General features: G+C 47.3%; 1 protein-coding gene across 2 annotated transcripts in view; it reads right to left on the reverse strand.

Annotated features, from left to right (window-relative positions):
- megf10 (multiple EGF-like-domains 10) overlaps window positions 1-16879 on the reverse strand; it is a 62068-nt gene that overhangs the window by 38979 nt on the left and 6210 nt on the right. For both annotated transcript variants that reach the window (XM_040198088.2, XM_040198087.2), the window contains exons 2-5: window positions 11909-12044; window positions 7270-7371; window positions 6307-6407; window positions 103-195 (exon numbers count right to left, since the gene is read on the reverse strand). In XM_040198088.2, coding sequence (XP_040054022.2) covers window positions 103-195; window positions 6307-6407; window positions 7270-7371; window positions 11909-12027 — 415 coding nt within the window. In that variant the 5' untranslated portion in view covers window positions 12028-12044. The remainder of the gene's footprint in view (window positions 1-102; window positions 196-6306; window positions 6408-7269; window positions 7372-11908; window positions 12045-16879) is intronic.

Here is a 16879-nt window from a genome sequence, read left to right on the forward strand (position 1 = left end):
GACGTCTGTTTTTACTCTTGCGAGTTCGGAGTACTTTCACAGAAAACAGAGTCACACACAAAGAAATGACTGGTAACGGACAGCAACAGCTGGAGGACTTACCACTGGAGCAGTTGGAGCCCCCCCACCCGGGATCACACTGGCAGGTGTTGGGGGCCATACAACGGCCATGGACACAGCTTGTCGCACAATGAGCTGGACACGGAGGAGACAGGAAGAGAGGGATCAGTTCGATCACAAAGGCTTTAAGAAGATATCTGATTAAAGATGTATCATGTCTGCAAGTTAAAATACACAGATTAAAAACGTCACTAAAGTAATGCAATTTATACAAACAGTGACCTGTGAGTACATTTGTTTTTGAAAGTGCAAACAGACTATAGCGTGTCTTCGGAAATTCTGTGGAATTTTCCTCAGCTTTATGGGAGGATGGAGGGCTAGCTGTGGACTGAGCAGCAGCTGAAGCTCTGAGGAAGAAGCTGTTTTTCAGTCTGTTCACACTGTTCACCAGCTAGTTACCAATGTGGGAGGAAGAAGAAACAAGAAGAAAAGAAGACGAAGATAAAGAAGAAGCAAAATCTCAATCAGCAGACTTTCATGGTTTTGTTTCGCGAAAGCCGTGAACATGTCATCACTAAACCATATCACTTTCATTGACCTTGCTTTGCATACATTTTTTCGAATTCTAACGTGTAGCAGGCAAAGAAAATCCATCCAATGAAAATGTGCTAACTCATTTAATGCTATATGTAATCTGACTCGTGTGGAAGTACAATACAGCCTGGAGTATCTGGCAAATCCTTAATGAGACTCTCAGAGAAACATGTGATAGCTGCATATACAAGAGAGCCTTTAGTAAATTCTCTCGGAACTCCCAAGGCACACATTTTCACAGCCCCCGCATGAATCCAACTGTAGTCTCCACATCCATTGAAGCACACGGCTTTTATCACCAACCACTTCAACCATCACAACAGAAGGCTGTATGTTGGCATAATGATTTATGTTACTGTCGCTACTGAACAGCAGTTGTTTTTTGCCAATGGCCACTGTGGCTTCACACCTGTTACTGGCTGCTGGCTGCTGACAGGAAGGAGAGAGAAGGTGCACAGAATCTCAATGGTAAGTGAAGTTACAGTAATGACAACACATGTGGATGTCACGGTGTGGTTCACTTCCTGTCTTATTTTGTAGTTTTCTGCCACTCGTGTCCCCGGGTAACTTCACTTCCTGCCTTGTCTCGTCATCCCCTGTGTTCGTCTAATAGTTTCCACCTGTGTCCAATCACCTGCACCTCCCTTGTGTATTTAAGCAGTGTGTCTCCTGTGTCACTTGTCGCGTCATTGTCTTTCGCCACGCATGTCTTTCGTCTTGGATCGCCGTAGTTTCTCGTCTGTGTGCTTTTGCCCCCGGTTCCTGTTTTTTGAGCTTTGACTATTAAAGTCTTTTGTTTTCTACAAGTCTGCGTTTGAGTCCTGCCTTCCACCCCGCAACCCTGACAGAATGACGCGACCAAAAAAGGGCTCAGCAGACCCGCTGCCAGACTATGGTCCGGACTACCTGGACGTAAGGAGTCCCTTCTGGCAGCGGAAAACAGACTGTGTTTTTGGTCCCAGGAGCTATCAGCTCGCCTGCCTCGAGCTCCGGGACCTCCTTAACCCTAGGAGGAGCAAGCGGAAGAAGCGATCTCCCGTTCCCGCTGGGCCGCCGCAGCGATCTCCCGTTCCCGCTGGGCCGCCGCAGCGATCTCCCGTTCCCGCTGGGCCGCCGCAGCGATCTCCCGTTCCCGCTGGGCCGCCGCAGCGATCTCCCGTTCCCGCTGGGCCGCCGCAGCGATCTCCCGTTCCCGCTGGGCCGCCGCAGCGATCTCCCGTTCCCGCTGGGCCGCCGCAGCGATCTCCCGTTCCCGCTGGGCCGCCGCAGCGATCTCCCGTTCCCGCTGGGCCGCCCCGACTCTCACCCATGCCCCCGACCCGACCAGTTCCGGCCCCACGCTCCATGCCCCCGACCCGACCAGTACCGGCCCCACGCTCCATGCCCCCGACGCCCCCAGTCCCCGCTCCGAGACTCAGGCTCCCTCCCTCCCATCCCATGGTCCTCTCCCACCCTCCCGTTGGTGATTTGAGGGCCGTCTGGGATCCGGCCCTTGAGGGGGGGGCTACGGGGTGGGTTATGGGGGGGGCTGAGCCGCCGCAGACTGCGGAGTTGTTCCATGTCCCCGAGCTGGAGCAGACTGCGGAGTTGTTCCGTGTCCCCGAGCTGGAGCAGACTGCGGAGTTGTTCCGTGTCCCCGAGCTGGAGCAGACTGCGGAGTTGTTCCGTGTCCCCGAGCTGGAGCAGACTGCGGAGGTGTTCCGTGTCCCCGAGCTGGAGCAGACTGCGGAGGTGTTCCGTGTCCCCGAGCTGGAGCAGACTGCGGAGGTGTTCCGTGTCCCCGAGCCTGAGCAGACTACGGAGGTGTTCCGTGTCCCCGAGCCTGAGCAGACTACGGAGGTGTTCCGTGTCCCCGAGCCTGAGCAGACTACGGAGGTGTTCCGTGTCCCCGAGCCTGAGCAGACTACGGAGGTGTTCCGTGTCCCCGAGCCTGAGCAGACTACGGAGGTGTTCCGTGTCCCCGAGCCTGAGCAGACTACGGAGGTGTTCCGTGTCCCCGAGCCTGAGCAGACTACGGAGGTGTTCCGTGTCCCCGAGCCTGAGCAGACTACGGAGGTGTTCCGTGTCCCCGAGCCTGAGCAGACTACGGAGGTGTTCCGTGTCCCCGAGCCTGAGCAGACTACGGAGGTGTTCCGTGTCCCCGAGCCTGAGCAGACTACGGAGGTGTTCCGTGTCCCCGAGCCTGAGCAGACTACGGAGGTGTTCCGTGTCCCCGAGCCTGAGCAGACTACGGAGGTGTTCCGTGTCCCCGAGGTGCCGACGACGACGACTACTACCCCGGACGTTTCCCGTGTCCCCGAGCTGCCGACGACGACTACTACTACCCCGGACGTTTCCCGTGTCCCCGAGCTGCCGACGACGACTACTACTACCCCGGACGTTTCCCGTGTCCCCGAGCTGCCGACGACACAGACTACTACTACCCCGGACGTTTCCCGTGTCCCCGAGCTGCCGACGACGCAGACTACTACCCCGGACGTTTCCCGTGTCCCCGAGCTGCCGACGACGACTACCCCAGACGTTTCCCGTGTCTCAGAGTCTGCCATTCTAGAGACGTTCCGTGCCCTGCAGTCGCCGCTCCGGAGCCGGATTGGTGACCGCCCGCCGGGCCGACCCCCAGAGGCTCCCCGCTCGTCTGGCCGCCCGCCAGGCCGCCCGCCAGAGTTTCCAGGGTGGTCCGACCAACGTCTATGGTTTCCCTCCCCACCCACCCCTTGTTCGCTCTAGTGTTGGCCGTCTGGAATTCGGCCCTTAAGGGGGGGGTACTGTCACGGTGTGGTTCACTTCCTGTCTTATTTTGTAGTTTTCTGCCACTCGTGTCCCCGGGTAACTTCACTTCCTGCCTTGTCTCGTCATCCCCTGTGTTCGTCTAATAGTTTCCACCTGTGTCCAATCACCTGCACCTCCCTTGTGTATTTAAGCAGTGTGTCTCCTGTGTCACTTGTCGCGTCATTGTCTTTCGCCACGCATGTCTTTCGTCTTGGATCGCCGTAGTTTCTCGTCTGTGTGCTTTTGCCCCCGGTTCCTGTTTTTTGAGCTTTGACTATTAAAGTCTTTTGTTTTCTACAAGTCTGCGTTTGAGTCCTGCCTTCCACCCCGCAACCCTGACAGAATGACGCGACCAAAAAAGGGCTCAGCAGACCCGCTGCCAGACTATGGTCCGGACTACCTGGACGTAAGGAGTCCCTTCTGGCAGCGGAAAACAGACTGTGTTTTTGGTCCCAGGAGCTATCAGCTCGCCTGCCTCGAGCTCCGGGACCTCCTTAACCCTAGGAGGAGCAAGCGGAAGAAGCGATCTCCCGTTCCCGCTGGGCCGCCGCAGCGATCTCCCGTTCCCGCTGGGCCGCCGCAGCGATCTCCCGTTCCCGCTGGGCCGCCGCAGCGATCTCCCGTTCCCGCTGGGCCGCCGCAGCGATCTCCCGTTCCCGCTGGGCCGCCGCAGCGATCTCCCGTTCCCGCTGGGCCGCCGCAGCGATCTCCCGTTCCCACTGGGCCGCCGCAGCGATCTCCCGTTCCCGCTGGGCCGCCCCGACTCTCACCCATGCCCCCGACGCCCCCAGTCCCCGCTCCGAGACTCAGGCTCCCTCCCTCCCATCCCATGGTCCTCTCCCACCCTCCCGTTGGTGATTTGAGGGCCGTCTGGGATCCGGCCCTTGAGGGGGGGGCTACGGGGTGGGTTATGGGGGGGGCTGAGCCGCCGCAGACTGCGGAGTTGTTCCATGTCCCCGAGCTGGAGCAGACTGCGGAGTTGTTCCGTGTCCCCGAGCTGGAGCAGACTGCGGAGTTGTTCCGTGTCCCCGAGCTGGAGCAGACTGCGGAGTTGTTCCGTGTCCCCGAGCTGGAGCAGACTGCGGAGTTGTTCCGTGTCCCCGAGCCGGAGCAGACTGCGGAGTTGTTCCGTGTCCCCGAGCCGGAGCAGACTGCGGAGTTGTTCCGTGTCCCCGAGCCGGAGCAGACTACGGAGGTGTTCCGTGTCCCCGAGCCTGAGCAGACTACGGAGGTGTTCCGTGTCCCCGAGCCTGAGCAGACTACGGAGGTGTTCCGTGTCCCCGAGCCTGAGCAGACTACGGAGGTGTTCCGTGTCCCCGAGCCTGAGCAGACTACGGAGGTGTTCCGTGTCCCCGAGCCTGAGCAGACTACGGAGGTGTTCCGTGTCCCCGAGCCTGAGCAGACTACGGAGGTGTTCCGTGTCCCCGAGCCTGAGCAGACTACGGAGGTGTTCCGTGTCCCCGAGCTGCCGACGACGACTACTACCCCGGACGTTTCCCGTGTCCCCGAGCTGCCGACGACGACTACTACCCCGGACGTTTCCCGTGTCCCCGAGCTGCCGACGACGACTACTACTACCCCGGACGTTTCCCGTGTCCCCGAGCTGCCGACGACACAGACTACTACTACCCCGGACGTTTCCCGTGTCCCCGAGCTGCCGACGACACAGACTACTACTACCCCGGACGTTTCCCGTGTCCCCGAGCTGCCGACGACACAGACTACTACTACCCCGGACGTTTCCCGTGTCCCCGAGCTGCCGACGACGCAGACTACTACCCCGGACGTTTCCCGTGTCCCCGAGCTGCCGACGACGACTACCCCAGACGTTTCCCGTGTCTCAGAGTCTGCCATTCTAGAGACGTTCCGTGCCCTGCAGTCGCCGCTCCGGAGCCGGATTGGTGACCGCCCGCCGGGCCGACCCCCAGAGGCTCCCCGCTCGTCTGGCCGCCCGCCAGGCCGCCCGCCAGAGTTTCCAGGGTGGTCCGACCAACGTCTATGGTTTCCCTCCCCACCCACCCCTTGTTCGCTCTAGTGTTGGCCGTCTGGAATTCGGCCCTTAAGGGGGGGGTACTGTCACGGTGTGGTTCACTTCCTGTCTTATTTTGTAGTTTTCTGCCACTCGTGTCCCCGGGTAACTTCACTTCCTGCCTTGTCTCGTCATCCCCTGTGTTCGTCTAATAGTTTCCACCTGTGTCCAATCACCTGCACCTCCCTTGTGTATTTAAGCAGTGTGTCTCCTGTGTCACTTGTCGCGTCATTGTCTTTCGCCACGCATGTCTTTCGTCTTGGATCGCCGTAGTTTCTCGTCTGTGTGCTTTTGCCCCCGGTTCCTGTTTTTTGAGCTTTGACTATTAAAGTCTTTTGTTTTCTACAAGTCTGCGTTTGAGTCCTGCCTTCCACCCCGCAACCCTGACAGTGGATGACAAAGGTTTTATTTTTCTGACTAACGGCATGCAGTCATTCAGCTGACCCATGTATTTTGGTTGCCTCAGGCAACTATTCTGTAGTCTAACCCTTCACGTGGAAAGACAACATCCAAACCTGTGAGAAAGTACTGCTCAAACATCAACCACTTCCTCTAAAGCCATGTAAAGACTAACAAAGGACCAAACCCACCAAAAAGAGGACAATCACACACAACTTGTGATTAGGTCGACGTGGCGCAGGGGTAGAGAGGGTGTGCCGGGAACTGCAAGGTTGGTGATTCAAGCCCCGGCTGCTCCATGTCCCATATCGAAGTGTCCCTGAGCAAGACACATCTAATTGCCCCTAATTGCTCCCCGGGCAAAAATGTATAAAGCAATATAGGTTGCTTTGGATAAACGCGTCAGCTAAATGTAATGTAATGTAATCCCAGATGATGATGGCAAAGAAACTCACGAGCACAGATCTCTCCATTCTCGTAGAAGCCTGGACAGCACTGGGACCTTCTCCGGTACATGGTCTTCTCTCCCCTTCGGTAGGCTGTCCGATAGCTCACCCTGAACACAGACGGGATCAGACACTCACCAAAGAAATGCTACTAAATACATGCATAATTGTAGTTACTCTGTGCTCATGAGATATAAAATGTGGGGCGCAAAACTGAGTGTGGATGATCTAAATCAGTGGTTCCCCACCTTTTCCGTTGAGTCCCCCTCTGACGATACAGAAACGATCAAATCTGACATGCCATCTGATTTGCGCTTTATGCAAATTCTCTCTCTCTCTCTTTCTCTCTCTCTCTCAAATATGGACTACTTCACTTCAGCAGGGACAACTGCTGCTGAACATAGATTATTGATACATAAACAGTTTAAGCTGTTCCTTGATGAAAGAAACATGTTTATGTTGGTATCTGTTCAGAAAAGAAATACAGATTCATAAATCTTGCCTGTTAAAATGGTCGTGGAAGTTGTTTTGCTGTAACAGATAGATAAAATAGATAAAATCCCTGGCAGTGGCAAAGCGCTTTGGTTTTATATTTGATTAGATTCCCTTAATGTTTATATTGACATTTACAAGAAATGCTTTAACAGCTACTGTGTAGGGTATACTGATTTTAAAAAGCATATGTTTGTAAACCAAATGGTATTGCACTTATGTTCATAGCAGCACTTCTAAAATAAACTAGTGTTTATTTTATATATATATGCATATAACAATGCAATTGATTTTCATCCATGGCAGAAAATCATGTGATTAACTAAAATTTTAAAATGTAATTGTCGCCCAGCACTAATATGAATGCAATTCCATTCAAAATGTAGGGCTCACCATGGTATGGTATTTTAATAAACAACCACTCTCCCCACACTCACACACATCTTTGTCCATATCCAACCTCAGGGATCTAGTTCTCACCTCTGTCTGGTGCACTTAAACCAGTTGAGGATGTCCGTGCAGCTGGCGTAATAAATCTGATCAAAGGGATGGGCGTATGACTCCTGCACTGTCACCGAGTAACTGAAAGCACAGAAAAGTAATATCAGACATGAGTAGCAGAATCACAGCGTGTGTATGTGTGTGCAGGGATTTCATGCATGACACCATGCCACCGATGTTTGTCCAACAGGATACCCATCTGCACATTTTTTTGGCGTTTCAGGTTTTAATCATGGCATATTTAGGCTGCATGTGTGCGTGTGTGTGTGCAGGATTAAACATCTCCATGCTCTGTGTAGCAGAACCCACTATACTCTATTTGACCCTTCACTGGTGTTTTTTGTATATAGAGTTTAAGAATTATAACGTCACAGTTAAAGCAAGGGAACTTTGTCGGGGCGTTGACAGAGGCTACCTTATGACTGCCTTGTGACCTGGTCGGGCCACAAGCTCTTCAGAGGTAAATATTTTTCACTTTTGTAATTTGGTTCTCTAAAAACACCAGCAAATAATCTTTAAGGGTACATTTGAATTCTTTGTTTATTTTAATACAAGAATATAACACAATATGTCGGGGTTAAGTTCCTTCAAGAACACACATTTTTTAATTGCTGGTTTGAAAAAAAATGATATTAAGTTTTTTACTTTTACCAAAAATACCTCGGTGGTAGTGAACCATATGTGTCTCTCCTGAATGTTTCTCTGCCAGTCCAACACAGAAGCTGGATATGACTGACTATACAGCTGTTTTCCTCTTGCTGAACAAATGCCCAAGCTTTTTCATTCAGAAATCAGCCCAAAGCTTTATTTAACTAAGCTATTTAAAAAGCTTGCCCACCTAGCCTTTTAAAATAAAAGTCCCATGGATTAAATTATTCTAAACAAAAGGATCCACACGAGGCTTTTTATTATTTAAATACATGTTGCTCTTAATAAAACTGCAGCAACTATTAATATTGGTGCTAATCTTGGCATTAATTCTACTGCTACTAGTACTACAACCAGGGTCGACGGTGGTGCATGGGTAGAGAAGGTGTGCCGGGAATTGCAAGGTTGGTGATTCGATCCCCGGCTGCTCCATGTCCTATGTGAAAGTGTCCCTGAGCAAGACACCTAACCCCTAATTGCTCCCTGATTAATGAGTGAATATTAATTATGAGACCTGATTCATAGTTTGGTTATTAGTCCTTCTAATAATTTCTTTCATTTGTGATTTATTTTAGAGATTATTAATAATTCTATTGATGGCAATGATTTAGTTTCACGCTAGCTTTAAACCAGATATGCCCCTACAACGTTCCCAACACTATTATTACTACTACTACTACTACTACTACTACTACTACTACTACTTGTATTGTTCTAAGAAATGCATATTTTTGTTTGATTAGCACTCGGTGGGAACTATGTGTGCATCCTATGTGGTGTGGGGAAGTTTTTGTTGTAAAATGCTCAAGAAACGTGAAGTTTTATTTACTCTGCTTAAAACCGGAGTAAAGACAAAGTGCTTGTTTACAAAGAGTAATAGTAAGAAGTGGTCTCATTCCCCTGTTAGTCGAGTGCAGCCAGGGAGGAAGCTCAACATTGAGAATTAATTGAGAGTGACAGTAACAAGTCTGCAGCCCGGTTTTGAAACAGTAATTGCAGCCACTAATACTAATAAAACAGTCTGATATGTAGACTGCAGAAGATATGTAGTGTAAAACGTTAAGAAACATTTTGTATTATCATTTTATTCTATTATTTAAAGAGCATAGATGGAGTCACAAAATATTATTTCAATAAATATACAACATGTGATGGCGGTGAGGCATTAACATTTTTTTCCTCCAAAGTGGGTCATGACAGAAAAAGTTTGAGAACCACTGCGTTAAGGTTTTGTTGAGCATATTTGTGTGCAATGTGTTTGTATGATATGTATGACCTACGGATGCCTGACCTGCTCATCAAGACGAATCACAGATAAGCAACTGTTTGTCACACCTGTATGTCAAGTTGGGTTTCTGTTGTGTCTCCATGGTTGTTTTGTGACTTCCTGTTTTAGTTTGGAAATTAATTCTCCTCTCGTTTCAGGTTCCTTGCCCTTCCTCATGTGTCACCAGTCTGATGGTCTTCCCTGATTCCTGATTGTGTCCACCTGTTCCCACACTTCCCTCATGTGTACTTATAGTCTGCGTCTCCCCTTGTCCTGTGCCAGTGTGTCATGTCCTTTTGCCTTGCCCAGGTCACCGTTTTTGCTCTTGCCTAGCCACCTTGTGGTCTCCTTAGTTGGCCTCGTGTCGTTTACAGTTCCACAGCTCCTCACTTTAGTTTAGAGCCTTTTTATTGATTGATTGTTTTTGTTTATTCCTCGGTAAGCAAGTGTTTGGCTTTTTCTTTCATTACCTATTCAGCTCGCTCAGTTCTGCTTGAGCATTTTCCGTTCATCTCTTTACGGAGAAGTTTTATGTTTCCAGGGTCGTCCCTGCGATTTTTGTTGGACATTAAAAACATCTAATGAACCTCAACTCTGCGTCCGAGTCCTCACCAAGAGTCCCCCGTGACACTGTTAGCGTTAAAGAACACAGAAATTAATCTGTTTTTCATGACGATGCCCAAAAGTCAGACTCTGAATTTGTGTTCTGAAAGGACAAAGGGATTGAAAAAAGATCTGGTCTAAACCAATCAGGGACAGAGATGCGGCAAAGACACACTCTTTGCCTCTGATTGGCTGTGGTCCAGATATTCCTGTAGGCCTACGCTGCTCCGTGCTGTGTGATTGAAATTGCGACTTGAACACCAGCGAACCAGTTACGTTAGAGCTGAGACGAGGAACAAAGTTGATCGCGCTGCCTCTGTCTCTTTTCCTTGTGGAAAGCGGGGGCGGGGCTTAGGCAGCGACACCGACAGGTGAAGAGAAGCAGTGAAACCAACTAAGCTAACTAAGCTAAAATCTCACCTAAAACAACAACCATCCACTCAGTCTTTCAACCTGAACTACTGTCGGTTCCTCTGGACTGCTCGTTCGCCGTCCCCGGACCGCCATCCTGCGTTCCTCCCGGGCCGCACGATTGTTAGCGGGACTGGGCCATCTCTCCCTACAGCCATGGAGCGTGTCGTCCTGTTGGCGGTCGAAGCCCCAGGTTTCTAATGTCTAACTATTCTGACAAATAAAACGTTCTTTGTTCTTTGAAATAGCGTACTTTTATTACTATGCTATTATATTGTCATTATGTTATCAGTGGCATAAAATGGTCTGAAAATTGCAATAATATTGCATATCGCAATAAATGTTTTTTTTTCCATTAATCATTTATATAATATATATAAATGTAATTTGGGTGCACCTACATTTTGTGCTGGTGCATGTAAATAAAAAAGTAAGGTGCACCAGTGCAACCATCGCTGTGACAGAACGTTCTAAGTGTCATTCATAAATTCCCCCCGTTTCAAGGCTGTCACCGTCTACCGCGGGAGACGACCAAAACTATAGCGATCCTCGCTTACTAACGGACGCATTGTCCTCTCAAGTCACTGATTTCGGTCAGGCACTCCCGCCACACATCCAATTTCTCACTCAAAAAAAAAAATCCCACTCCGGTCCGAGCCGCTTTAGTTCCTATTGAATTGAAGCACTTTATTTAAAGGACCCATCGTATGCCCATTTTTCCACAAGTTGATATGGTTCCTTGGGGTCTCAATGAAATGTTTGTAACATATTTTGGTCAAAATACCACAAGAATCATTTCAAACAGCACTCTTTTTACCCTGTCAAAAACACCTCCCCACAGATTGACCTGTTTTGAGTGCCTGTTCCTTTAAATGCTAATGAGCCAGCTCCCCCCTCTCACCTTCCCCCTCCCCCGCGGGTCGAGTGGTGGTGTGGGGCGGTCCAGGGCCATGTAGGCAGACTCCCTACATGGGCTGCTTCAAAATCTACGTAGACGTTGGTGGTGATCCCACTCAAGCATATCGTTTCTGACACCACAACACAACACCACACCACAACAAGCCGCGTGAGCTGTTTTTTTCCAGTTGTTCGGAGACATAGGAGATACCCAAATCACGTATAGAAGCAATAAAAAAGTGGAATTTTCATAATATGGCCCCTTTAAACATGTACAATTTTCAGATTTTATTTATTTTCTATAATTTTGAAAGGCAGTCCTACTAGTATTTAGTTATTGAGAGAACATCATTATTTATATTTACAGTCATACATATATGTCCAGTTCTTTGGTATGGTAAGAGTTTTTGAATTTTAATGAATTAATTTGATTCGTCAGTCCTGTATTGATTACATGTAGATATTAATACAACTATCCCTCAATTTAATCCCACTAAATAGTTATATTATGATCTTCTGGACCTTTGCTTCTAGAATTTTTTTTTCTAACTGGACATCTTTACATTTTAGTTGAATACCGCTGTTGCAGACCCTTTTGCATTGGCTTCACTTTCCACAACCTGAGGTTGCCTCCTGATTAGAACAATGTTGTAACCCTCATTTTATGAATAGGCAGATATGTCTATCAACTCATCCGCTGCTCCCTGAAGAGGGTATAGGATTCAAAGTAGCAATCTGTAACACAGCCAAGTCAAAAACCTTTAAAGAAAACATTGCATCATTATGACTGACCTCTCCCAGTGGCTGCAGACATTGGGATCCTCCAGGTTGAGGGAGGAAGTGATGCAAGGCAGGAAACAGTAAGCCATAGCCAATATAACTGTTCTGTGATGGAACAGTGACATGGCCATATCAGTCAGAACTGCACCTTCAGAAAAAGAAGGACAAGAAAACAACACTTTAGTGGTCTCTGCATGTCAAAATCTAAATGCAGAGGTATAATATGTAGGAATCTCACCCCCCAAAAACTATCTATAAACTCATGCATAATGATACCTCTGTGAGGATATTTGTAGGACTATGTGCTTACAATGCATGTTGGATTTTGGTTATCTGCTCCTTGAATTTGACAGAGGCTGAAAATGGATGGGCTTTTTGATTTTTGATGATGATTTATCATTGGAGTGTATTCTTCTGCTTTTGTTTGTCCAGTCTGGTGTGAATGAGATTTCAGAAATACTTGCAATCTGCACCATTAATCAGTCACACACAATTTCCATGGGAGCCATGGAAATTTTCAAAAGTGGGGCCTTTAGTCTAGCACCATAAATGTTTGATTAAAACGATTCTGGGTCATATATGTCATCTCTTTTTGTTCTGTGTAAAATTGCTCTTACCCTGACACCGTGATCACTGACGGTGTTGCTGTAAGTGGAACTAACTGTGACTGATCGACATTTCGGAGCTAATGTGTATTCAAGGAGCAGGAGGACACAGAAAACCGTTTGTGTGGGTCTTACAGCCCAGCCCCCGTGTGTTTATCAGAGCCATTCAGCAGAGCGTATTTCTGTCTGCCCAGTGAACGGCCTGACAAAACATTCTGAGCATCGGTAGTCCTGCCACACCATCTGTGTGGACCTAATCTGAGAAACAGACTAGAAAGAAATAAGTAAAATTACCGAAAACTATGATGATATGCTATGATGATTACCTCAGATACATCAGTGTGTTTACAGGGAACTTCAATATGAGGTGTATTTGTAATTTGCACTGATGCAGTTTTTTTGTAAAAGTAACCTGCTATGTGCATGCCTGCTCTCTCTAATGGCTTAAAGACTACAGATGTGAGCAGAGGAATGATTGATGCCTCAAATATATGCATGTAAGTATTGCATTCAGATAATTAAACACCTACTTAGTTTAAGTTTAATATGAGTACATTTTTATTAAAACAAAGAAGCTGGTTTGGTCTTCAATGTATAAAAGTATCACTTTATCTCTGGATTTGTCGGCCTGTCCATGTTGAATATAAGTCTGGTCTTCTTCCTTGACTTTATTTATTACTCCAGCTGCTTGATGAGCGAGCTGTACTTGGCAAGCAAGGTTAGCGCTCTGTCTTCTGACAAGTCTGCTTCCCTTTCCAAAACGTTGGAAAGAGACTACAAGATGTCTCCGGTGGCTGCTGACATTGTGTCTGTGCGGGCAGTTTATGGGGCAGCAGTCTTCTCTGGTTTCACTGAGCAAAGAGAGGCCACAGCTGCAGCAGCCAATGTTGAAACCCTCCCCGCCAGAAGACAACTGCACAAACAAGGGCAATGCTGTGTTTGTCTGTGTGAAAGGGCTCCAGACTCACAACCACTAATGCGGCCTTGCCGCAAAACTTTGATACACTGTTCCGGCGGCACAGTATCGACGCCTCTCTGTCCACACACAAAGGACTGCGAGGACTTAAGACCTGCTGTCTGAAGTCCTTCAAGTACCTGACAAAGGCTGCACAAATGTCATGGAACAATATTTAATTGCAGATTCAGGTGGTTTTAGTGATATTATTATTATTTACAGATATTATTGAATGCAAGAAGCATACAAATGTATCTAAAATGAAACAAACCCATTTGTATATTGCTGGCTCTATACTCATTGTCTCATAGCAACCAATGATTGTCCCCTCAACGGGTTCACTATGAAGGCGTTGGTCAGTAAGGTGTGTTGCCGGGCACCTTTCACGGTAGCTAGATTCTTGCAATATCACAAGATCTCCTGAGATTTAAGTGCTGACAAAATTATCCTTCTTGTTAGGACTCGTAATGCACTTGTGTCGTAGACATATTCATTTGAACAATTAGCGTTCTGTGACATGATACTGTCAGGTAAGGCAGGGTTTAGGGATGTGTGGGACGATGGAAGGAGGTGACTTTTAAATCAGAACAACAACAACAACAAGTTGTATCAACTACTTGGGTCTAGAGAAAAATATGGACGGCAACATAGGCTTCTCTCGTTTTTATAGCCATATGCTCTGGTATACTGTGATGTGGGAATGACTACAAAAACGTAGGGCTGATTAAACTCAGTGGGATGATCTCTAAACCAGCATATCACATACTACCTACCTATCTACTCACCTACTGATATCTGAAGCAAAGATTGTATCAAACCAAAGGTTCGATTGGCCTCAAGTCATCTTAGATTCTGGATCTGGATTTTTTGGGGAGTCCTGTGCGATGGTGGGTTTCGGGACAGAGGATGTTGTATGTGTACAGACTGTAAAGCCCTCTGAGGCAAATTTGTAATTTGCGATTTGCAGTGCATACAAAATAAAATGAATTGAATTGAATTGAGGGCGGCACGGTGGCGTGGTGGTTAGCACTGTTGCCTCACAGCAAGAAGGTCCTGGGTTTGATTCCGCCCAGTGGCCTTTCTGTGTGGAGTCTGCATGTTCTGCGTGCGTTCTCTCCGGGTTCTCCGGCTTCCTCCCACAGTCCAAAGACATGCTCTGGGGATTAGGACTTTAAATTGCCCGTAGATGTGTGAGTGTGAATGGTTGTATGTCTCTGTGTAGCCCTGCGATTGGCTGGCGACCAATCCAGGATGTACCCTGTCAATCGCCCGAAGTTGGCTGGGATGGACTCCAGCCCCCCCGCGACCCTGTGTGCAGGATAAGCGGTTTGACAATGGATGGATGGAATTGAATTGAATCTTCATACAATTTACATTTATGATATTTTTATGCCAATGATGCAATAATTGAACAATTAACAGGTTAATTAATTGGTTATTGATTTTTACATTCAGAGCCTAATTTTTTTTTATGTGCGTTTTAGCATACATTTGATCTGTTTGTCTGTCTGTTTAAAGCACTCTTAAAGGAAGAAGTAGGCAAATGTAGCTCTCTCCCACTGGAGATTTTTGGTTGTGCCTGACAAAACAACAGCTGAAGCTGATGAGGGAAGGCCTACAGCTGACCTAATGGATGTTAAAGAAGCCTGATAAAGTAGAGCTTAAGCTGATTATAGTGTATAACTCAGAGTTGACTGACTGAGTGGATCCCATGACATGCCAAAATGGTTCACATACTGAGATTGTAAAATACACATTGGAATAGTGAATGTGTCCATGATGTAGCATGAAATATTGAAATATCTAAGAATTTTTCAACTGAAGAAAATTATCATCACTTCTGGTTGGCTCACTAGAGACTCTGGGAAAACACAACTGCTAAAAGTGTGTGTATGTGTTAGTTGTGCAATTTTGTTGGCAAAACAGTACTTCTTACTACTTAATACTTTGCCGCAATCGTTTATATTTCTGATTATATATATTTCCTCCTTTATCAACCAATAACATGCATGGGCCCCAAGTCACATTTATTTCGTTTTCAAATGTACTTATATTTTTGTTTTGTACAAAAGCTACACTGTAAAAAAAGATCCAGATTATACAGAGTTTTTGTGTTTATTAAAATTATGTACAACACTTTATAAATAAAGATGTTATCTGTAAATTAACAGTCCAACTGTAAATTTACGTATTATGCTAATGATAACAAATTACATTTTTTCTTACATTTTTCTACGGTAGAAATACACTAATTAGTCTAGAGTATTTTACTGTTGTCTTAAATTACATTCAAATCATGTAAAATAACTATATAAAGGTTTATGTCCATATTAACAATTTAGCAAACTTCTTCTTTCTTGTAATGCTTGTAAACGCTCACATTTAAAATTACGTCTGTTTGAGAGGGAAGCTGATGCTAGGCACCTGCGGCGTTGCTCGGTTGTTCTGCTTGTCTCTGCTGTTACTTGCAATATGACCTGGAGTATCACCTGTACTGTTACCTGCAGTATTTTAACATTCCATATGCCTGCAAATTTCAGTTGTGGGATGTCAATGGACTGAATCGCAGGCCGATGGGCTGGTGGAACATATGAATAAGACTCTAAAGTCCATTATCCGTAAATTTATTAGCGAAGATGAACGTAATTTGGATAACTGGCTTGATCTTCTGTTGTTTGCAGTACGGCAGGTCCCCCAGGCCTCCACGGGATTTTCTCCCTTTGAACTGGTGTTTGGCGGGACACTGAGGGGGGTGCTGGACCTAATTAAAGAAAACTGTGAGGAAGGTCCGAACCCCGGCAAGAACGTGATCCCGGCCCGCTAGGCAGAGCCGTAGTGTCCGCGCCACCCCCCCGTCGACCGACCGTAGTGTCCGCACATCCACCACCACAAGTGTTTGTCTCCCGGTACTTAAATTCAGTTGTAAACACAAACATTAAATAGAAAAATTATATCACAGCGTTTTATTCGATGCACTTATACATACAATGGCTCATGGGATTGTCTCTCCACGTTAGTAGTACAGCATTCAGTAATTGAGTCAACAGTCACCGGGAACAATCCGAGTCGCTCTCTCGGTCACACCGCAACCGTGCTTCCACAACACTTCAACAACTCGGTTGTTACGGTTCTTTTCTTCTTCTTTTGTTTCTTGGTAGATGACTATCTCTGTAGTATACCGCCACCAACTGTACAGGAGTCTCTTAAGGTTCAGTCGTGCGCGATCAAGGTAGCCCGATTCCTGATTGATTCTACCACCACTCCAGTGGAGACGCTAATGAGCTAGATTAGCCTACTACACACAGAAAAAAACCAGATTACAGACAACGGAGCATACAGCGCTCGCGCGCTCAAGCACACTGAAGCGCCGGTGTTACGTACCTACTGGTTTTTGAACCTACTGGTTTGTCTACGCGTGCGTGT

The sequence above is a fragment of the Gasterosteus aculeatus genome, chromosome 14, assembly GCF_964276395.1.
Source record: "Gasterosteus aculeatus chromosome 14, fGasAcu3.hap1.1, whole genome shotgun sequence".
Classification (NCBI taxonomy): domain Eukaryota; kingdom Metazoa; phylum Chordata; class Actinopteri; order Perciformes; family Gasterosteidae; genus Gasterosteus; species Gasterosteus aculeatus.